The 24,628-nt window shown below is 35.6% G+C and overlaps 1 protein-coding gene across 16 annotated transcripts in view; it reads left to right on the top strand.

Annotated features, from left to right (window-relative positions):
- Positions 1-24,628, top strand: part of RABGAP1 (RAB GTPase activating protein 1) — a 160,742-nt gene that overhangs the window by 24,127 nt on the left and 111,987 nt on the right. For 5 of the 16 annotated variants that reach the window (XM_008517924.2, XM_070596371.1, XM_070596370.1 and 2 more), the window contains 2 exons: positions 21,026-21,260; positions 22,175-22,379. In XM_008517924.2, coding sequence (XP_008516146.1) covers positions 21,026-21,260; positions 22,175-22,379 — 440 coding nt within the window. Of the gene's footprint in view, positions 1-1,919; positions 2,075-21,025; positions 21,294-22,174; positions 22,380-24,628 lie in introns of all 16 variants that reach the window. The other 11 variants (XM_070596377.1, XM_070596378.1, XM_070596384.1 and 8 more) reach the window with 4 other exon arrangements.

Raw genomic sequence — 24,628 nt, forward strand, 5'->3', positions numbered from 1 at the left:
GTGCAGTTAGCCTTTTAGTGGAGTTTATCATCTAGGTGTGGTCAGAGAAAGAGAGTGCCCTGCCAAAACTACTCTCATCCCAGGATCACTGTGGGCAAATCCAGATCACTCCAGAGGAGCAACATCAGAGGCTTAACACTATGAGAATTAGGGGAATAGAATTTACTAAAATGAACCAGCCAGTCCGTAAACAAACAAGCAAGCATAAAAAACAAGTCCCAGATTGGGCAGACCCAAGACTGAGAATTGGTATAATGTATTATCTAAAATATCTAGTTTCCAACCAAAAATTATGAGACACACAAAGGAACAAGAAAGTATTACCCATACATCATTAAAAAAAAAGACAAGCAGCAGATACTGCTTGTGAGAGTAACATGTTGGATTTAATACGCAAACTTTTCAAAGTAACCATTATTAATATGTTCAATGAAATAAAAGAATCATGCTTAAAGAAACAAAGTATGACAATGTCAAGTCAAATAGAGAATATCATTAAGGAGGGAGAAATTACAAAAAAAGTACCAAATGGAAATTCTGAAGTGGAAAAGCACAATAACTGAAATGAAAAATTCACTAGAGGGGCTCAAAAGTAAATTTCAACTGGCAAAGGAAAGAATTATTGGAGGTGATGTCATCAAAATGGCGGTACAGGAGTTTTCTACCATACTGCCCTCAGAGAAAACTGATTTAGACAATCACTCACAGACGAGAACCTTTCTGGGAGTCTGGCAGAGAAGTTCCAGCATGCTGTTTGAGTGAAAAACATCCAAGATTGAAACCTTTGAAGATAATAAAAGGAAGAGTTTCATTTTACCTGTGTCACCCCATCTCCCAAGGTAGCTCAGCTTAGTGACAAGAGAAATTTACTCAGCCCATGATTTCTCCCACAAGGGAAAGTGAGAGCGTGTGATTGAGCACATGGCTTCCCTAGTTGTGTGGGACGCTCCCAAAAAGGCCCATTTCTTTCTCACCCCCATCTAGAATACTGAGTCATGAACTATACAACTTGTAGGTGGACAGTCATGCTTGGAAAACAGCTGCTAGGGCTGGGAATGGAACATATCAAAGGGACATGGATTCTTCTGACTGCTTTGGGGATTCCATCAGGAAGTCCAACCGTGAGCCTCTGGATGCCTCTCCTGCTGATCCCTTCAACTGGCCCATGGGCACCTCAAGCTTCACATGCATCACCCAAACATACCCATATCCTGTTGCTCCCTCCCTGTGCATATGCCTGAGGGCAAGAATGGTGAGAGTGAGCCTTAGCAGATGGCTAGTGAGCGTGTGCAGAAAGAAAACCTGATTCTGCGGGATTAGGAGAAACCACACACTTGAGCACTCATCACCACCTTAGGGAAAGCAAATGCAAGACAGAGCATCAACAACTCACTGAATCAAGCAGAAGAAGGTAATGTGAACTAGAAGATAGATTAGTTGAAATGATCTAGTCTGAGAGCAAAGGGAAAAAAATGAAAAAGAGTGAAGAAAGCTACATGAACTATGGCATACCATGAAAGTAAACAATCTCTGCATTATGGGAGTCCCAGAAGAAGAGAGAGAGAAATGGACAAAAAGCTTTTTTGGAGACATGATGATTGAGAACTTCCCAAGTTTTGGGAGAGATTTGGACATCCAAGTTCAAGAAGCTTAAAGGTTCCCCCCAAATTTCAACCTAAAGTGATCCTCTCCAAGACACATTACAATAAAACTGTCTAAAATCAAAGACAAACAGAGTTTTTAAAGCTGCAAGAGAAAAAAAAAAAATCTCACATTACAAGGGAACCCCCATAAGGCTATTAGAGGATTTCTCAGCAGAAACCTTGCAGGCCAGAAGAGAGTGGGATGATATAGTCAATGTGCTGAAAGTAAAAAACTGCCCAACCAAGAATACTTTACTTGGCAAAGTTGTCTTTCAGAAATGGAGAGAGAAAGATATTCCTAAATCAAAGCTGAGGGAGTTAATCATCGCTAGACCTAATGAGAAATGCTGAAAGGAGTTCTTCAACCTGAAATGAAAGAACACTAACTAATAACATGGAAACATCTGAAAATACAAAACATACTGGAAAAGGTAAGTATATCTTAAAAATCAGGCTACTCTAATTCTGTAATGTGGGGGTGTGTTGATTAACTCTAGTATAAAGGTTAAAGGACAAAGGTATTAAAAATAGCTGTAGCTACAATGAATACATAGTATAAAAAGAGTCAGATTGTGACATCAGGAACATAAAATATGGGGGTGGGGCGAGCGGTAAAAGGTAGAGTTTTTGTCTGCAACTGAAGTTAAGTTGTTGCTAATGTGAAATATACTGTTGTATCTGTATATAAGATGTTTTGTGTAAGCCTCATGGTAACCACAAAGCAAAAACCTACAATAGATACATAAAAGGTAAAAAGAAGGGAATCAAAGTATATCACTATGGAAAATCATCAGTTCACAAGGGAAGACAATAAGAGAGGAAGAAAGGAACAAGGGAACTAGAAAACTGTAACAGCATTAGTAAGTTCTTACCTGTCAGTAATTACGTTAAGTGCAAATGAATTAAATTCTGCAATGAAATGACATAGGGTGTCTGAATGGATAAAAAATAAGACCTCACTATATGCTGCCTATAACAAACTCATTTCAGCTTTAAGGACACACATAGATTCAGTCTGAAGAGATGGAAAAGTTATTCCATGCAAATGGAAACCAAAAGAGAGCAGGGATAGCTAAATTTATATCAGACAAAGCAAAATTCAAGTCAAAAACATAATTAAGAAGAGACAAAGGTCATTATGTAATGATAAATGGGTCAATTCATCAAGAGGATATAACAGTTGTAAATATGCACCCAATATCAGAGCCTCTAAATATATTAAGCAAATCTAAGAGATCTGAAGGGAGAAATGAACAATAGTACAATCAGTCATAGTAGATTTCAGTACCTCATTTTCAAAAATGGGTAGATTATCCAGACAGAAAATCAATAAGGAAACATTGGACTTGAACTATCCTTTAGACCAAATGGAGCTAACAGACATATACAGAACATTCCATCCAACAGCAGCAGAGAACACAATCTTCTTAAGTGCATATGAAACATTCTCCAGGATGGATTGTATGCTAGTCACAAAACAAATCTTTTAATACCAAGTATCTTTTCTGACCAGAGTAATGTAATACTAGAAATCAGTAACAGGAGAAAAATTTGAAAATCCATAAATACATGGAAATTAAACAACACACTCCTGAACAACCAATGGGTCAAAGAAGAAATCAAAAAAGAAAATAAATGTCTTGGAACAAACAGAAGTGGAAACAACGTATTCCACATTCCACAATTTATATGTGGAATCTAAAAATGCTGAACTCATAGAAACAGTAAAATGGTGGTTGCCATGGCCAGGAGGGCAGGGGTTAGTGGTAGTAGAAATGGAGAGATATTAGTCAAAAAGAGCACAAATTTTCAATTATGCAATGAATAAGTTTTTGGGATCTAATGTACAGCATTGTAACTATAGTTAACTATGTTTAAATACTATACTGTACTAACTGTATTTAAATACTGTACCAACTATAGTTAAATACTATATTGTATAATTAATTGAAAGTTCTTAAGAGAGTAAATCTTAAATGTTCTCACCACCCACAAAAAAAATGGTAATTATGTGAGTTGATGAATGTATTAACTAAGCTTATTGTGGCAATCATTTTATAATATATACATGTATCGAATCATCACATTGTACACCTTAAACTTACACCATGTTTTATTTCAATTAAGACAATAAAGTTGGACAAAAGGTATATAAAAAAATAGTCCATTTCTCAGACCTTTCATAAAAAATAAATAAAATGTAAGAAGTGTTTAAAATCTTGAAAAAATGAACTATTTTTACCACAATTATGAATGAATCTCAAAATAATTAAGCTGAGTGAAAGCAACCGGACACCCCCCCAGTAAAAAAGCACATACCGTACGTTTCATTTATATATAATTCTAGAAGATGGACAACTAATCTATGGTCACAGAAAACAGGTCAGTGGTGGGATAATGGGGTGGGGAAGAAGAGTGGGATACAAAAAGGGCACAAGGAAGTTTGGGTCGTTACAGCTATGTTCACTGTCTTGATTGTGGTAATGAGTTCATGAGTGTATTCCTATGTCAAAACTCATCAGAGTGTACATTTAAAATATTTGCAGTTTAATGTATATCATATATGCCCTAATAAATTTGATTTTTTAAAAAGAAAGGATTAGAGAACTTGAAAATAGATTAGAAATATCAAAAGAACAGAAAGAAAAAACACTGAAGAAAATGATCAGAGCCTCAGAGAAAGATGAGACATTGTTAAGCAGATCAACATACTCGTATGCGAGTATCAGAAGAAGAGAGAAATGAGCAGAAAAAATATTGGAAGAAACAGTGTCTGAAAAGTCTCACATTTATTGAAAACCAGTAATCTACACATCCAGAAAGCTCAACACACTCTTAAGTAAAAGATCCACAAAAAGGCACATCTTAGTAAAAATGCTAAAAACCAAAGAAAAGGAGATAATCTTGAAAGTACCAAGAGAAAAGTCACTTATCACTCACAAAGAAATGCCAATAAGATTTACAGCTGACTTCTTAGAAACAGTAGGGGCTACAAGCCAGTGGGATAACATTTAAAGTTCTCAAAAAACTGTTAACCAAGCATCCTGTGCCTAGCACATGAAAAATACTTGAAATGTGTATGAAAAGCTAAAAGTACACTGGCATACCTAAATTGAACTGTATAAAGAGTAACTTTTTTTTTTTTTGAGGAAGATTAGCCCTGAACTAACTGCTGCCAATCCTCCTCTTTTCGCTGAGGAAGACTGGCCCTGAGCTAACATCATGCCCATCTTCCTCTACTTCATATATGGCAGCCTACCACAGCATGACCTGCCAAATGGTGCCATGTCCGCACCCAGGATCCGAACCGGCGAACCCCAGGCCGCCAAGAAGCAGAATGTGCAAACTTAGCCGCTGCGCCACCAGGCCGGCCCTAAATAGTAACATTAAATGTGAATGGATTAAGTAATATAATCAAAAATAAAAACTCAACATTACATAAAAAAATATTGTTCAACTCTGTGCTCTTGACAGGAGACACACTTAAATTCAAAGATATAAATAAATTTTAAAAAGATGAAAATTTAACATTTTATGATCTTACAAGGGTCAATCCACCAGGAAGATGCAACAATGATACTCCTTATAAAGGAACTCCAAAATACATGAAGCAAAAAGTGACAGAAATGAAGAGAGAAATATAGTTCAGGAACTGTTGGACACGGTAATACCCACTTTCAATAATGGATAGAAAAATCAGGCAGAAGATCAATAGGTAAATAGAAGTCTAAAACAGCACTATAAACCATTTTGACCTAACAGATATCTGTAGAACACTCAAGAGCAACAGAATATATTCTTATTAAGTGCACCTAAAGTATATTTCCAGCCACAGTGGAATGAAACTAGAAATCAATAACAGAAATAAAGCTGAAAAAGTAACAAACGTGGAAATTAAACAACATACTCCTAAATAACCTATGAGTCAAAGAAATCAAAAGGGAAACTAGAAAATACTTTGAGATAATGAAAATGAAGATACAACATGTCAAAACTTACAGGATGTAGCCTAATGCCTCTGGGAAGTTTCTACCTGTAAATTCCTATATGTGAAAGAAGGAAGATCTCGGATCAATAACCTAATATTTCACCTTAAAACATTGGGGGAAAAGGGCAAACTAAACCCTAAAACAAGCAGAAGAAAGGAAATAAAAGATTAGAGTGGAAATTAATGAGATAGAGAACAGAAAAACTACAGAGAAAATCAGTGAAACCAAAAGCTGGTTCTTTGAAAAGATCAATAAAATTGGCAAAATTTTACATTGACCAGGAAAATAAAGAAGACACAAATTACTAGAATCAGAAATGAAAGGGGAAACATTACTACCAAACTTACATAAATAAAAAGGATTATAAAGGAATATTATGAACAATAATGTGCCAATAAGTTAGAGAACTTAGATGAAATAGATAAATTTCTAGAAAAACACTAACAAAACTGATAAATAGTATGAATAAACGTGTAACGAGATTGATTTAGTAATAAAAAATGTACCCACAAAGAAAGCCCAGGCCTAAATGACTTCATTGCTGAATTCTACCAGACATTTAAGTAAGAATGCTAGTTCTTCACAAACTCTCCAGAAAATAGAAAAGGAGAGAATATTTTCTAACTCATTCTATGAAGATGGTATTACCCTGATGCCAAAATTAGATAAAGACATCACCAACAAACTACACATCATTATCTCTTATAAATATGAACAGAAAAATCCTCAACAAAATACTGGCAGACCTAATTCAGTAACATATAAAAAGGGTTACACACCGTGACCAAGTGGGATTTATCCCAGGAATGCAAGTTTCGTTTAACATCTGAAAATCTATTAATGTGGTATACCATATCAATGGAATTAAAAACTATATGAGCATTTCAGTAGATACAGGAAAAGCATTTGATAAAATCCAACACCATTTCATGAAAGTAAACAAATGAAGAAAACTAGTCAAACTATTAATAGAATGGAACTTCCTCAACCTGATAAGAGCATCTATGGAAAACCCACAGCTATAATCATTCCTGTTGGTAAAAGAGTAGATATTCCTCCCTAAGTTCAGGTTCAAGACTTGGATGTCTGCACTTACTACCTCTGTTTGACGTTGTACTGGAGGTTATACCCAGAGTGGTTAGGCATGCAAAAATATAAAAGCCATCCATGTTGGAAAGAAGGAAGTAAAAACTATATCTATTTGCAGTTGACAAGATCTTGTATATAGAAAATCCTAAGAAATCCACCAAAAAGATTATTAAAGCTAGTAAAGAAGTTCAGCAATATTGCAGGATACAAGATCAGTATTAAAAAAATCAATTTTATTTCTGTACGCTTAGCAATGAACAATCTTAAAATGACAATGAGAAGAAAATTCTATTTATAATTGCATCAAAAAGAATTAAATACTTAGTATTAAGTTAAAGTGCAAATCTTTTACTCTGAAATCTGCAAGGCATTTCTGAAAAAAATTAAGATCTAAATAAGTGGAAAATCATCCAGTGTTCATGCATTACACGATTCATTGTTAAAATGGCATTACTCCTCAAATTGATCTACACATTCAATGCAATCCTTTCAGAATTCCAGATAACTTGGTGGAGGTTAACATGCCAATTCTAAAATTCATATGGGATTGCAAGGGACCCTGAATATCCAAAATAATCTTGAAAACAAGCAACAAATGTTGGAGAGGTTGTGGAGAAAAAGGAACCCTCATACACTGTTGGTGGGAATGCAAACTGGTACAGCCACTATGGAAAACAGTATGGCGATTTCTCAAAAAGTTAAAAATAGAAATACCCTATGACCCAGCCATCCCATTACTGGGTATCTATCCTAAGAACCTGATATCAGAAATCTCAAGAGTCCATTGCACCCCTATGTTCATCGCAGCATTATTTACAATAGCCAAGACGTGGAACCAGCCTACATGCCCAGAAACTGATGATTGGATAAAGAAGATGTGGTATATATACACAATGGAATACTACTCAGCCATAAAAAAAGACAAAATTGGCCCATTCACAGCAACGTGGATGGACCTCGAGGGTATTATGTTAAGCGAAATAAGCCAGTCAGAGAAAGACGAACTCTATATGACTCCACTCATAGGTGGAAGTTAGTATATTGATAAGGAGATCAGATCGGTGGTTACCAGGGAAAAGGAGGGGTGGGGGGAGGGCATAAAGGGGGAAGTGGTGTACCCACAACATGACTAACAAAAATGTACAACTGAAATCTCACAAGGTTGTAATCTATCATAACATTAATTAAAAAAACAAAAACAAAAACAAAATAATCTTGAAAACAAATAACAAAGTCAGAGGACTCACACTTTGCAATTTTGCTATAAAACAGTGGTAATCAAGACAGTGTGGTACTGACATAAGGATAGGCATATAGATCACTGGAATACGTTTGAGACTTCAGAAATAGAACCATGTTTCTGTGGTCAGCTAATTTAGACAGGGGTACTAATACCATTCAATTGGGAATGGATATTTTTTTCAGCAAATTGTGCTGGGACAACTGGATAGCCACGTTCAAAAGAATGAAGTTGTACTCCACGCCATATACAAAAATTAGATCAAAATGGATCAAAGACCTCAATGTAAGAGCTAAAAGTATGAAATTCTTAGAAGAAACAGAGGGGTAAATTTTCATGACTTTAGATTTGGCAGTGGATTCTTAGATATCACACCAAAAACACAAGCAACAAAGGAAAAAATGGATAAAATTAGACTGCATCAACATTAAAAATCTTTTCTACTTCAAAGGATACTATCAAGAAAGTGAAAAGACAACCCACAGAATGAGAGAAAATATTTGCAAATCATAAAGTACTTGTATCTAGGCTATATAAAGAGCTAAACATCTTAAATGTTTATCAGCTACTAGATGGATAGATAAAATGTGATGTACGATGGAATATTATTTGGTCATAAAAGGGAATGAAGTACTGATAAGTGCTAAATGTAGATGAACATCGAAGACATTATCTTAAGTGACAAGCAGGACACAAAAGTCCACAAATTATATGACTCCATTAATATGAAATTTCTAGAATAGTCAGATCTTTAAAAGCAGAAGATAGATTGGTGGTTGCTCAGACCTGGAGATATTGAGGGAAGAGGGAGTAGATACCTAAGGGGTATGGTGTTTCATTTTGAAGTGATGAAAATAGTTTAAATTTGAGTTTGGTGATGGTTGCTCATGTATGTGAATATACTCAAAACCATAAAATGTTCACTTTAAATGGGTGAATTGCATATAACTTATATCCGGCTGCTGTATGGAGGATTGGCAGGGAAGGGACAAGACTGGGAGCAAGAAAAGCAGATAGGAGGCTTTTTTAGTCATGAAAGGGATAGATAATGTTGGTTTGGACTAGAGGGTGAATGTGCTCAGATTCAGGATATATTTTCAATATCTAACTGATTGATGTTAGAATGGACACATTAGATGTAGGATTTGATGCAAAGAGACGTAAACAGTGGATTCCTGGATTTTGGCCTGAGCTATTAGGTATCTGGTAGTGCCACTTACTGAGATGGGAAAGAGATAGGAAGACCTGGATTGAGGCAGGGGACAGGGGAATCTTAAGTTCTGCTTAGGACATATTAAATCTGAGATGACTATTAGATGTCCATTTTTAGATGTCAGATAGCTAACTGATGTATGAGATTGATGCTCAGGAGAAATTGTGGCTGGCTTCAACAGTGTAAAGATGGTATTGAAGGCTGTGGGATTAGATGAGATCACCCATAGAGTGAGTGTAGATACTGAAGAATGATTCTTGGGGTACTTCAACATTTAGAGATTAAAATGAAGAGAAACCAGCAGAGAAGACTGCGAAGAAATAGCTTGTGAGATGTAAGGAAAACTAGGAGATTGGAATGCCTTGGAAGAGAAATGAAATGAAGAAAGTGTTTCAAGAAGCGCAAGTAACTAGGTATTTTCAATTCTGAGAGGTTGCTTTAGATGGTGACTGACAAGTCGTAAGATAGAGGCCTTGATGATCTTACTAAGAGTGTTTTTTGTTTTCAAAGAGAAAGATGATAGCATTAGCAGGATTAATGTGGTTTGAGTAGTACATGGAAGGTGAGGAAGTGAGGAAGAAGTGGCCATAATATAGACAACTGTTTCAAGGAGTTTTGGTAAAAAAGAGGAGAAGGAAAATGAAGTGGTAGCTGAAGGGTGATATAGGTTCCAGTGAGGAATTTTATGATATTTATATACTGATAAGAATTATTCAGTAAACAGGGCGACATTGCTAGTGTAAAAGAAAAGGAAACTCTTTGATTACATTAGGGAGGAGGGTTTCCTGTGCTTAAGTGGAGGGGTTAGCTTAGGAACAGTTTCTGTAATAAGAAGGAACACAGCATAAAGGAATACAGATACAAACAAATCAATCTTCTCTCCTTTTGGATTTCTTCCGTTTGAAAATTTAGTTAATTTTTGAAGTACTGTTTGACTTATTCTTCCAGTTTCTAATTTGATGAACCATTTATGATAAGTGGGAAGGACGCTCAGGGCTCCTCCAGAGAACTTTTTTCTTGCTCTCTCCTCTATCTTGTTTACCAAAAAGAGATTCTTCTGTAGATGAGGAAATTGAACAACATAATCTCCAAATTAATATTTCCTCTCTGTATTTCCATGTAATTTCAGTACATCTGCAGTATATTAGTTTATTTTATATAGAACTGTAAGTGGAAAAATAATAAAATTATTTAGTTAAATCTATGAGATCTGTCATCAGAAGAAAGTATAATGGGATTACTTCAAATGTGTTGCTCACTTTTCTTTTTGAAACTTGTTCTCGGTGACTAGTAGATTTTAAAATTGCATTGGATTTAGAAAATACATTTAAAAGGTCTGTCACTCTTTCAGTCTAGAAGTCCTAATTGAGTGTTTTTTTGAATATTCAGTTGACAGCTTTTAATCTACTAAGTGCTGTTTTGGGCACTGAGAATAAGAACTCCCAGTTTTTGAAATGTAATGGCCTATAAAACTGTAAAATGTCCCAATACAAAATACTTAGGAAAGCTGCATGATATATAACACACACCCTTTTCATTGCATTACTGTATTTACGAGAAAGTAAAGGAAATCCCCAAGGAACAAAAGCAAAGAGGGAACTGAAAGCCAGAACTGTATGTGGAGCCGACATTGGGGCTGCACTGCAGGAATTTGCTGTTCTTTATAATCAGTGGACTTGGGTTTTGATAGCTAAACTGGGTAAGAGGTAAGGGCTTGGGTTTTACAGAGAGAGATGTTAGAACTGAGATTTCCTGATAAAGCACCCTCAAGAGATACATCCTAACTGAAAGGATATTCTTGAAAAAAAAATAACCTGCCTACAGTCACAAGGAAAAAATAAAGAAGCTTATATATCTTAGCTTAGACACCGGTTTGAAGGGGAGTCTTGAGAATTTGTACCCATTGGCTTGCCTTCTTGTATGTTTGGGGTTTGAATTTATATTACCTGCATGTTTCTGGGTTGGTAATACTCTTGCAGCCCCTGACAGAGTCAACTGTGTAACTACCCTGGGTGGACATTTGTCGCCCAGGCTGCATGGTATTCCCACAGGTAACCCTGATAAAGAATAGCACACAAATCAAAATTTACAAAGGACCATTCTCCACAAGCAAGAATCAGCAAACCCCAGCAGGATCAAACTCACCAAAACTCAGGCCTATGAATTATTAGTTGTAACCTTAAGATAGATATGATTAAAATGATTGAAGATTAGAGCCAGTGCAATTAAAGGTGCAGCACATGTGTTAAAAAGCAGATTAGACATTACTGGAGAGAAAATCAAATACCTGCAAAATGAAGCTGAGGAAATTACCCAGAAAATAGCGTTGAAAGATGATAAAATATAAAAAAGCAGTTAAGAGACATGGTGAGTGGAATGAGAAGGATCAACATATACCTTAGTGTTCCTTAAGAATAGAATGGGGGAGAAGGAAATACTAGAAGAGGTGATAGCTGAATATTTTCCAAAAGTGATAAAAGATATAAATCCTCTGTTTCAAAAAACATAGCGAGTCCCAAACAGGCTAACAGTAAAACTGCAGAACATCACAGCCAAAGAGAAGCTCTTGAAAGGCTGAATGAGAATGGAGATGAATTGGACATGGTTCCTGTCCTCAGGATGCTTATAGCTTAGGGTAGAGGACAGTTAAAAATCTTGTTGCAGCCCTTTCTATGAGTCTTTGCTTTGTAACAAACGACCTCAGAACTCAGTAGCTTAAAACGATAATTTACTATTTCTCATGATTTTGTGGATTGACTGGGCAGTTTTGCTGGACTTGCTTAGGCTCATACAACTTCAGCTTCTGCCTTCGCTGGCTACTGGGCTTGACTGGGACTGCTGGGCCTGTCTTTCCATCTAGTCTTTTCATCTAAGGCTTCCTCACAGCATGACAATCTTAGGGCAGACAGGGAAGCTGTAAGACCTCTTTTAAGGTAAGGCTTAGCAATTGCATACTGTCACTTCTGCCATATTCTGCTAGTCAAAGCCAGTCCAGATTTATGGGTTGAGGGAAATAGAGTATACCTCTTGATAGAGGAGCTGTAGAGATTTTGTGGCCGTATTTCGTTTTCAACAACAATATAGTTTGATAAATGCTATGGTAGAGGTTATCAAAGGGTGCTATGGAACAGAGGGGATGGAAACCTATCTTAGCTTGGGGGAGGAGTCAGGGAAGGCTTCCTGGAGAGCATAATGCTTTATGTAAGCCTTTACAGAAAACCTTGATGTGATGGTATAGTTCTAAAAAAGGTATTTTTCTTCATAAAATGTTTCAGCAACTCACATCAACATTTGAGTACTTTCCATAAATTCAAAACATGTTGTGTTTTCTCTACTTGACTCCTCTCGTGTAGGAACCTTACACCCTTAGCTCTTAGTCAAAAGATATTTTATACATGTTGGTTGGGGGTATGTTGATGAGCTATTACTTCTTAGGCAGAAAATTCAGTTAGAGAATTTTTTAAGCTTTTTAATCTTCACAGAGTTTTCTTCTTTTTTTTTTTCTGCTTTATCTCCCCAAACCCCCCTGTACACAGTTGTATATCTTAGTTGCAGGTCCTTCTAGTTGTGGGTAGGGTTTTCTTCTTGAAAACTCCAACTGACATTATTTTAGTTGGAAAAAAGTTGCCAAGCTTTATTAAAGTAGTTAGCAAATACGGAAGTCACTCCTGCTCATTCAGTATTGCTTAAAGTAATCTTCTGACTCAGTTTCTGATACTCCTTTTTTTAGAATCAGGTTATCTTCTCTGTAATACAGATGTTTTATTCAGCAAGTAAAGTTACTGAACCTTGAACACAGTTTAATTAAGGGGATCTTGGTGGTGGGGGAGGGAGACATGTAAGTAAATGTCATCATGATAAAATTCATCAAGTGCTAGAATATAAATATGCACAGAATTATATGAGAAGGTAATTGTTGCCTGAAGAAGAAAAAGAGTTTCATAGGGTAGATAACAATTGAGCAAAGCCTTAAAGAATGATTAAGAATTTCTCAAAAAATTTCTCAAAAAAGAGTCTGTGACATGAGCAAAGATCAAGAGGCTTGAAAGGACCTGCAGTCAGGACCACTGTGTATAGTAGAATTGAATGTGCTTGCTTTTCTTTTTCTCAAAGGATTCAAATAACCTTTTTATCCTTTGTTTTCTCTAATTATAAAAGTATGTGTGCTTGATATAGAAAATTCAGACAGTAAGTAAAACCCAGCCATAATCCCATTATTTAGCAAAACAACCATAAATATTTTGGGTCTTTCTTCAGTTGATTTTTTAGGATGAGTTCACAAGGTTCTGTTCTTCCCCTTTCCCTTTTCAAGTTAATGTTAATAATTCCTAATAGTAATTTCAGGTTGTTTCTCTGGTCCTTCCTTCGTACAGTAAGATAAAGAAATGGATAATCAGAACAACTACAGTTTATAAATATGACACAGAGAGACTCAGTGATTTATCAAAGATCACAGAACAAGTATGTGTGTGCATTTGAGATTAGTAACTATACTTTCCAGTATCCAAATTGAACTTCTGGCTCTTTTGTACCTTGCTTCCTGATAAAACTGAGATTTATATACTTGTTTCGAAATGGCTCAGCTTTTACGCTGAAGCTGAGCAAAATTACTCATTTTGAACCCCTTTTGTTTATATTTTCGCTGCAGTATGACACAAGTAGTGAGAACCGTAGATCATCGGGTTTTTCTTTAATTTTCTGATCATCTGTGGGTTTCTCAAGCACACACTGTCGTTTCCTAAGCATGCTTTCTTGAAGACAAAAGATCTTTACTAGAAAAGGGTCCCAAACTGCCTCAAGTAGCTTTCTGTAACTGGCAAATCAAGTGGGACCTAGTTGGTATTGTTGCAGTGAAGGGAAACAGGGCCTATAAAGTTAGAAGCAGAAAATTAAGACAGGAAATGACTCTGGATGTTCCCTTTGGAACATTTTGTCCTTTGGTTCCTTAAATACAGTTTTGCTCTCAAGGAAATAGACTTGTAGCCAATTCTACTATATAAGTTATTACCTTTATTTGATATAATTAGAAAGAACAGATGTTATTCCAGTAATGCTTCTTTTGCACATAAATAGTAGGTGTGTTCTTAGTTTTCTCTGGACCATGGAAAATGGAAGAATTACCTTTTTTTTCTTTTTAATTTTACCTTAATTTTATTTTGTTTTATTTTTTTATCACAATTTTTTAGAACTACTTTTTTTTAAAAGTTATTACTTGCTTTTTGGAACCTCAACTCCGGTAGGTAGATTTTATTTATAAGTAGCTGAAAGTGGGGTAGGGAGATACTAACTGGATGCTTACTAATTGACAACTACTGTGATGTGAGGAATGAGATAATTCCTGTAAAAATCACATGATACGGTGCCTGAAATAGAAACAGTAAGTACCCAATAATGATATTATTGTATCCTTGAACCTGCATTACAATCCTGGAACTTAGATATCAATGTCCTCATTTTAGAGAAGATACAGTTGTGGTTCCCAGAGGTTAATTTGCTCACAGCCAGCAGAGTCTGTCTTTCTCAGTTCTATCTTACTATGGGACCCAAGTAAGACTACTAAGGATGGTTGCATAGGCTGCACTTTCTTCAGTCCCAGGGGAGTGCTGTTCACATACTATAGGATGTGAATTGTGCTCCCTGTAGTTGTGTCACAAGCCAGCTCTTGTCCCAGATTTTTTTTTACTACCACCCTGCTTTGTAAGCAGAATTGTGATTAAATCATTCACTATGCAGTCTCTGTCCTTGCAAACATTTATGTCTGTGTTTAGAGGAGCTGCTAAGTTGGCTGCTTTCTACTTACTGTTTTTTCTCTCAATTAGGACTGTTTCCTAAAGAACTCTCCCCTCGTCTTCTTAATGTAGATTATGTGGAGATGAACACAAATCTAAACATGACCCTTAATCGTAATATCCATACATATGTGCTTTGTTATTTTATGTTTATATTTGTGCCAAATTAAGTTAGAAATCTTTGTTGGACTTTAAAAATAAAGTTTATTGTTTGTATTTTGCAGAATGCTATTTGGTCCTGCCAGTATTCTTATTGTAAATGTTAAACCTTAATGGCACTTGCAGAAAAACAGGAAATGATGGTATTTGTTTTTCTTTTTTTCAAGTAGTGAACAAAACTAAAATAAATCATTTAGAATTCATTTTCTATAACCAAAATCTGTAGAGTATCCAATATCCAAATTGGGTAAAATAATACTACTTGGCTTCTATTCTTTGCATTTATAAAATTCAGTTTAGTAAATGTATTGTAGATATACTCTGTACCAGTTGCTACCCAAACCTTTGGAAATATAAAGATAGCAGGAGGGGCCGGCCCCTTGTCGCAGCGGTTAAGTTTGCGTGTTCTGCTTCCGTGGCCTGGGTTTCACTGGTTCGGATCACAGGTGCAGACATGGCACCACTTGGCACGCCATGCTGTGGTAGGCGTCCCACGTATAAAGTGGAGGAAGATGGGCATGGATGTTAGCTCAGGGCCAGTCTTTCTCAGCAAAAAGAGGAGGATTGGCAGCTGTTAGCTCAGGGCTAATCCTCCTCCTCAAAAAAAAATGATAAGAAACATTCTCTGCTATCTAATAATGCCCAGTCTGGTTCAAGGGGCCCACTAAAGAAGTATTGTCTAAAATGAGTAGCAATGCTAGAATAAACATGTATGCTAATATTATGGTAGCATACTCCCTAAGGAGGGAGTGATGAAACCCGTATAGCAGGGTTAAGATCTCCCAGAGGAGGTAACAGACTTTAAGCTTGGTCTTAAAGAATAGAAAAGAGAAGGAGAGGGCGGCTTTCCAGGAAGGAGAACAGTCTGCAAAGTCTAGATGCTTGAGAGTTTGTGATGTGTCCTGGGGAAGTTGGGTAGTTTGATATAATTGATAAGAGATGGAAAGATAACTTGGGCAGAGTTGTGGAAAACATGGAATATATGAATTTGGGTTTTATCTTATGGGCATTGAGGAAACATGGAAGGGTTTAAAAATAAGGCAGTGCTTGATCAGAACTAAGATTAGCGATTATAACTTGAATGGCCACATGAAAGACAGGTCAGAGAGGGGAGGGAAAGAAGGCAGGGAAACTACTACCTTTCCAGTAGGCTTTTGTAAAATGAAAGAGGCTGTCCTATGGTACTAGCTATGCCGAGAGAGAGAAGAAGGAAAAAGTGCACAGCTGAGCAAGGATCAGTACTATTTGTGAATAGTGTGGGAATGAGAGGAGTGAAGGATGATTGTGGTCCTTTGGCCACTGAGTGGATAGTAGTGCAATTCATTGATTTGAAAAAAAGGATACAGGAGGAGGATTAGTGAGTTAAGTTTTGGCAAAATAATTTTGGAATATCTAGCTGAAGCGGTCTGTCCAGTAGACACTTGAGGAAGGGGTTGTAGGTATATATTAGGAATTGTTTGTCTATCATTGGGAGTAGATGAGATGACACAGGAGCGTCTATAAAATGAGGTTATTGCCAAAAATAGAATCCTGGATAAACACCTTTTGAGGGGCAGAAAGAAAAAAGGAACAGTTGTGTCCTCAAATTTCATGTTCATAGAAAACACATTTTTTCTATTTTTTTTAGACTTTATTTTTTAAAGCAGTTTTAGGTTCACAGCAAAATTGAGAAGAAGGTACAGAGATTTCCCATATATCCCCTGCCCCTACATATGCACAGCTTCCTCCACTATCAATATCCCCTTTCTATTTTAAGTCAAGTTTATTGAGGTAAAATTTACATAGTAAAATGCAGCCCTTTTAGGTATACAGTTCTGTGAGCTTCAATAAATATAAACTCTTATGTAATCACCGCCACTACAATCAAGATAGAGAATATTTTTATTGTTCCAAATATTTTCATCCTTCTAAAAAGTCCCTTTCTGGTTCTTTTTAGTCAGTCCTTTTCCCTGCTTCCTAGCCCTTGGCAAACAATGATCTGATTTATGTCTCTATGGTTTTGCCTTTTCCAAAATGCCATATAAATGGAATCATACAATATGAGTCTTTTGTGTCTTGGTTCTTTTACTTAAAATAATGCTTTTGAGATTCATCCATGTTATTGTGTATATTAGTAATTCATTTCTTTTTATTGCTGAGTACTATTCCATTTTATGGATATATAGCAGTTTGTATATCCATTCACCAGTTGACAAACATTTACTTTGTATTCAGTTTTTGGCAATTATGAATAGTGCTGCTGTAGACATTCACAAACAGGTCTTTGTATAGACATATGTTTTTATTTTTCATGGGTAAATACCTAGAAGTGAGTAATATGGTACATGTATGTTTAACTTTATAAATTCATGAAAAACTGCTAAACTGATTACCATTCTGCCTTCCCACCAGCAATGTATGAGTTTTTTAGTTGCTTCACATCTTTGTCAGCCCTTGGTATTGTCAGGATTGGTTTGTTTTTAATTTTAGCCATTCTTTTATAGGTGTATAGAGGCATCCTGTTGTGGTTTCAATTTCCCTAATGGCTAATGATAGTGAGTTTCTTTCATTTGCTTGCTATCTGTATATCTAATTTGGTGAAATGCCCTTTTTAAAAAAATTGGGTTGTTTGTGTTCTTATTACTGAGTTAGGAGAGTTCTCCATATATTCTGGATATAAATCCTTTATCAGATAAATGATTTGCAAATATTTCCTCGAAATCTGTGGCTTTTCATTCTCTTAACAATGTCTTTTGAGCACACGTTTCTAGCTTTGATAAAGTGCATCTTAACAGTTTTTTCTTTTATGCATATTTTTTGTGTCATAAAAAAAAAATCTGTGTGTCCCAGGATCACAAAGATTTTCTCCTGTTTTCTTCTGTAAGTTTTATAGTTTAAAATTGACATTTAGGTCTGTGATCCATTTTTCATTATTTTTTGTATATGATGTGAAGTATTGGTTGAGATCCACGTTTTGCATGTGTCAAGTTAATTGTTCTAGTATCATTTTATTTCATTACCTTTCTCTATTGAATTACCGTGCCGTCTTGGTTGAAACCAATTGGCCATATATGTGTGCGTCTATTTCTGGATTCTCTTGTTCCATTGATCTTTGTATCTGCCCTTTCACTAGTACCACAGTGTCTTGATTACTTTACCTGCAACTACATTTATTTTAGGGATTGTGGTGTCTGTTAGGAATGCTTTTGGCAGCAGGGAAAAGAAAGCTCTATTGATAGTGGGTTTATTTTTCTGTCATAACAAGAAGTCTAGAGATAAGCAGTTGCTGGTTTGTTTAAGCTGTTCATCTATTCTAGGATCAACAAACTACAGCCTCCTGGCCTAATCTGGCCTGCCATCTGTTTTATAAATCACCTGTGGAGGTTCTTAAAAATGCATATACCCCGGCTTTACCTCTGAGGCTGATTTAGTTGTCAGGGTGGGACGTGAGGGGACAGAGAGAGGAACAGGTATTTGAATTTTGACATGCTCTCTAATAAAATTGATAATCATGTTGTGTAGTCATGGTTAAGAACCTTTAATCTAAGGTTGATTCTTAGAGTGCAGTCCCCATTCTAGCAGCATCACCGTCTCTTGGAAACTTTAAAAAAAAATGCAGATTTTAGGCCCACCCCAGACTTATTGAATTGGAATTTGGTTAGGGCCCAACAGTTTGTGTTTTAACAAGTTCTCCAGGTAATTCTGATGCATGCGAAAGTTTGAGCACCTTGAAAAGCATTGCTGAACGTTTCCCAGATAGGCCTAGGGAAGATTAATTGACTGTCTTTAAAAAAAAAAAAAAAAAGCAAAAAACTTAATTGGTTTAAGTATGTAGTTTATAGTGTGACAGATAGTAATTTTGAAATTGGACTGAAGATTCACGAATGATCTAACATGATAATCCTTGAGTATTGTATTGGATGTAATTATCTGAGGCATATGTTAAGTTGCTATTTTTAAGTAGCTTTTAAAAATCAACATTTTTGTGTGTGTACATTACTTTTTCCTAGCCTTTAAGGAAGAGTTAAGGAAGTGGAAGGCAGTTCTTATGTTTATGCACTTTATAAATGAGGGAAGAATTTGAGATAAGCATGTGTAAACACAAAAGACAAACATATAAACATGTTTTCTTTCAAGGTTAGATCTATTTTTGTGATTGGTGAATATATTACAATGTAGGCAACCTATCCAACAGAAAACTTGAGTTTACTTACCCTCTATACCAAAGAACACAACAGCACTTCATAGCTTGGAAAACATGATGTCTTCTCTTTAATTTACCTTGCTCTTTTAATGATGGCCTTCCCAGCTATAATTACTAATTGCTTAAACATGGAGTCTAATATCTTTTCTCCATCTATTTTCAGGAAGCTGTAACTGTCCTATTTATATTATTTCTCCTTCCCCTTGGAAAACAGTTTAGGTTCAGTTAGGCTATCTTTTGTTTACTGCAGGTGATACAGTATTTCTTCAGTTCTGAAAGAATAAGAGGTTAATTGGAGCTAAGCTCTAGTTTGTTTTTTAGGTGCTTTGAAAAAAAATTTTGAAAGCAGAACTTCTGAAAAAAGAAACTTGATTGCACTTCCGGGTGTAGGGTCAGGCATAACAAAGAGTTAAAATTACTTGACCCAGTTGTAGTTCCATTAGCAGTAACTGTAAACATAAAATGAAGTTCACAGAAGCAGACAGTGTCATTGAAGCCGAGAGGCTGAAACACTCTCTGGCCCTTATTTCCAAGGCAAGAGTAACTGACATGTTAGAATTTCCTTGGGAAAATGTCAGCAAGAAAGTCTTGAGACTGTTTCTCAATCTTTATTTCTAGCCAATGGGACATGAAGTTTATAGAGTTATAAAAGATGTTTGAACCCAGATTGTGAATGTTGATTAATTCTGCAAAGGCCAAAAATGTAAATGTACATTTGTTGGGAATTCAGGTTTGGTACTCACCCTCTAACACATTCAGCTCATCTTCTGTTATTTCCCAACAGTTCCTCTCTTATTGGAATTTTGCTTCTTAACTTGTGGGTTAATTTTACTGGGAAGGCCTCATTCAACAATCTCATAGCCCCACTCATTTTAACTTTTCAGTCTTTGGAAAGCCTCCTAAATCAGCCCCCTTCTTTTCATCATGACTTCCTTTTCCTAAATTAATTCTTTTGTTAATTTTTCCTGTATTTGTTGAATAAGCGTTTAATGACAATAGTGGGTTTTGTCACTTGTGGTTTTCCTTATCATTGGGCAGTCTCCACTTGATTTTGCACTTGTTTACTTCCTTGTTGAGCAACTAATAATAAACCATCATGACTCCAGAAAAATACTTGACATTATTGAAATGGAGTGCTTCTCTTCCTCAGGGCCATTTTATACATGCATCCCCTCAGGTTTATTCAAGTGTCTCAGAATTCCGAGAACCTGTTCATATCAGAGAAGTCTCCCTCAGAAATACAAGACACATACTTATAGCAGGAGTGGTAAAATACATGAGAAAATTTATTACCTAATAAGTATGTTTCAATTGATAACTTTTGGAAGCAAACACATGTTCCTTTTCTCTTAAGGATAAGAGAAGCTTCTAAATATATTCCTCTTAACAGCATTATTTCTCACCAGACAAGTAAATTACAAATAGTTTAATTGTTATTTTAGGACGCTGTAGAAAACTTAATAACATTGACAGACAGGCACATACATTTCTGGGTATTAGTCTCAAATTTGCTGTATACTTTTTCATGAAAAACTGAATTGAGAGCAGCTGCAGCTCTTATTTAGTGCAGATCTTGGTTTATTCTATTTTTTTAAAACTTTCAGAAGATATCTGTATATCAAAAGAAATGCTGACTATTTTCTCTAGAATGCAGACCCATTTTAATCAGTACTGGCCTCTGTTTCTCATTTTGCTGATTGCATGTATTTGTGACCCTTAGATTATAGGGAATGGAAGTGAGCAGCAGCTGCAAAAAGAGCTAGCAGATGTGCTGATGGATCCTCCAATGGACGACCAGCCAGGGGACAAGGAGCTTGTGGAAAGGTCACAACTGGATGGCGAAGGAGATGGGCCTATTTCTAGTCAACTCTCAGCTTCATCCACCATTAACCCTGTGCCACTAGTAGGGCTTCAAAAACCAGAGATGAGCCTGCCAGTGAAACCTGGACAAGGAGGTTAGGATTGCTGCATTGCTTGCGTAACTGAAGGTTATTGTTTTTAATATTTGAGTGTCCACCCTATATTAGGTTTGATTCAGAGCAAGCAAAAACCGTTATCTGTTTTCTAGACTCTACATTCTAGATTTAGGGGGATGTGAGGAGTAAATATATGTACCATTCTGATTTCCCTTTAAATGTATGTCATTTATACCAAAAAGGGAGAAACAGTAGTTAAATGACATTGAGGGAGTCTTATTTCAGAACATTTAAAGATTTTTTCCAGGAAAGAAGGAATTTGAGTACAATGTTGGAGAAATGGAGGAATAAAGCTTGGTGAAAAGTTGTTTGCTTCAGGCCTGTGTAGCTCTATGGGAATAGTTGTCAAGTTGAAAAAGGGAGCTGAAAGGCATAGCAGGGAAGGAGGAGAAGAGCAATTATAAAGGCTCGTTGGGAAAAGTAAGGTGTTAAAACTGTAGATGTTTATTGGGAAAGGGCAAGCAAGGGAGTTGAGAGAACATAATAAGGTGGCTAAGATGATGAATGAGAAAAATAATTACAACGGTGCAGATCAGAGAGAAGACAGAGATAAGATTTTTCAGAGTGGTAAAATACTAGATGTATTTTTGCCCTAAATGTAAATTATAAAGTTGAAACAAATTAGAAGAGGCAGAAAGGTAAATCAGATCTGAATCTCAGGTCCTTTTAGATTTGGGAATGACACTGCAGCAATACCTGAATATTTTGGTGTTAGTGACAGATTTCTCGTGTGAGATTTCTGGCTTTAATGGGCATTTCTTCTAGGGCAATGGCATACTATCTCGTTAGTACTTAATTTTCAGAACCTAAAGATAACTTGTAGATTTTTACTTGGTATTCATATCATCAAAATATCAAAATGAAAATAACCATCTCCTTATTGTTTCTTTCAGATTCTGAAGAGTCAAGTCCTTTCACACCAGTGGCTGATGAGGACAGCGTAGTTTTCAGCAAACTAACTTATTTAGGCTGTGCCTCAGTAAATGCTCCCAGGAGTGAAGTGGAAGCCTTAAGGATGATGTCCATCTTAAGAAGCCAGTGTCAGATTTCACTAGATGTAACCCTATCGGTGCCCAATGTATCTGAGGGAACTGTGAGGTAAGAGCAGCTTCTTGAAATGTTTGTAACATTTGATCAGATTTCTGACCTGTAGTTTTAAAAAGAAAGCAGTAGTGATCAAAATACATAATTATTCATGTAATGTTTAATTGATCTGGCACTTACCTTATCATGTCTTCCAAGGGTTGTGACGCTTATGAAAAGTAGTCACTTAGTTGAACAGTTTTTTCTACTCTTCCCCACCCCAATTGTGTGTAGTAGCTTAGGAATTTAAATGTTTTGGGGATAATTGAAATATATTGACCTGAGAGTCTGCCTAACAAATTATATTTTTGTTTTCCCCCAGTACAACTACTAGTTTGACACATTAGTTCAATAGGCTGATTTTGGAAATTACAAAAACCTGTTGGTAAATATTAACTATTCCAGTACAATCCCTTAATTTTTAAGATGAGGAAACTGAGGCCCAGAAAAATCTCTAGAAATGGCTGTTGTTTATACTAACTAGAATAAATCACAACACTTGAAGATAGCCAATCAGATATCTGTATTAACTAGCTAAATACAGAATTCTAAGTAATCAGATGAACACAGCTGAAATAAAATGTTTTCCCTATTACAAAAAAATATATGCTTAGTTCAGAAAAATCAGAGAACATAAACAAGCTAAAATTTGGGAAAATACTCTTAATTCTCTTCTCCCATTCATAAATACGGTTAACGTCTTGGTTTATTAAGATCCTCTTTGTGTATTTTTAAGTGTGTATGTTTGTGTGTGTGTGTATACCTACATATATATGCATGTATAATTATACAACTGTTAGAATCAACATTTTTAACAGCAGTGGAATTATATTATACGTATCATTCTGTAAAATGCTTTTTTCACTTAGTTTTATATCATGAATTTCTTTCCATATCAATAAATACAATTCAAATTTTTAATTTGTGATGGATTATTCAGAAATAACCAATCTCACATGTTAGACATTTTAGTTTCTTTTTTTTAATGAGAAAAGTACTACTAATAATAGCTAATGTTAAGCTTTTATTGTATGGGCATCTAAGTGCTTTACCTGTAATTTCCTTATAAATAGGTATTTTTGAACTAAATTTTTGTATTTTTAAAAATTTCCTTAGGATAAATTCCTAGAAGTAGACTTACTGGGTCAAAAGTTTGCCCATTTTTATTGTTTTTGATACATTGCCAAACAGCTATCTAGAAATATTGATCCAGTTTATATTTTTGTCAGCAGTGTATGAGAATATCTGTTTCTCTACCCTCGGAAGCATTTTGGATTTTCATGGTAATAAAGTTGTAGCTGTATGTAGATAGTTGTAAGTTAATTATTTAATGTTCCAATCATCTGCATATGTAATTCTTCTCTCTACTATTTAAAGAACTGTTTCGCAAAGACTCACAAATCCTAATTTTAATTGTATTTATTGTGAAATTTATAATAAAATTTGTTTAGCGCTCATTTCTATATGATTCTTAGTCAATAGTCATTCCCCAATTAAAGGTATATTTTATTCTAATATATTTTAATTCTATAAAGACATGAGAAAACTAGTTTCTCTTGCTCCCTGTTTTCAGAGTGCCTTTGAACCTGGATTAGATCTCCTTCCTACGTGCTTCCATTATGTGTCCCCTGGGCTTTTTCCATCAATGGCCCTGCCCATTCACTGTTGAAATTGCATAATTTCTGTTCAGTCCTTTCATACTTTTGTCTTCAGTGCCCAGAACAGAGCCTGGAATGTTACTAGCATCACAGAAGTATTTGGTGAACGAATACATTTTGAATGAATGACATCTCTTTGATTTTCATTGTATGGCATCCTTTTGATTTTATCTTTTTTTAGGTGTTAACATTTTGTACACTCTCTCACCCCTTATTCGCCATGAATTAAAAGAGCGTGTTTCACTCTGAGAAAGCACATCAGTTTTTTATTTTTTTAAATAATAAAGCAGATTAGGTCATTCTTTTAGGAGAAAATAAAAAGCACAGCTTTAATGATTTCTTTTGGTAGTCTAATTTACCCATTGATCTAGTCTTTATTTAGTTACAGACTGTATAAGAAACTTATTTTTTGTTACTGCCTTCTTGATTGCCTCCCTAAAACAGGATTATTAGTTTTTAGTACCATGGAAATTATGTAATCAGTAACTTCAGGAATCCACATGTGACTTTTTTAATCAAGACTTAAGATTAATATTATTAGCGTACCAGAAGTGGTTTCTGCAATCTTATAGAAATAATGATCTTGAATCATAATATGGATGTAGT

The sequence above is a fragment of the Equus przewalskii genome, chromosome 26 (genome assembly GCF_037783145.1).
Source record: "Equus przewalskii isolate Varuska chromosome 26, EquPr2, whole genome shotgun sequence".
Lineage (NCBI taxonomy): Eukaryota > Metazoa > Chordata > Mammalia > Perissodactyla > Equidae > Equus > Equus przewalskii.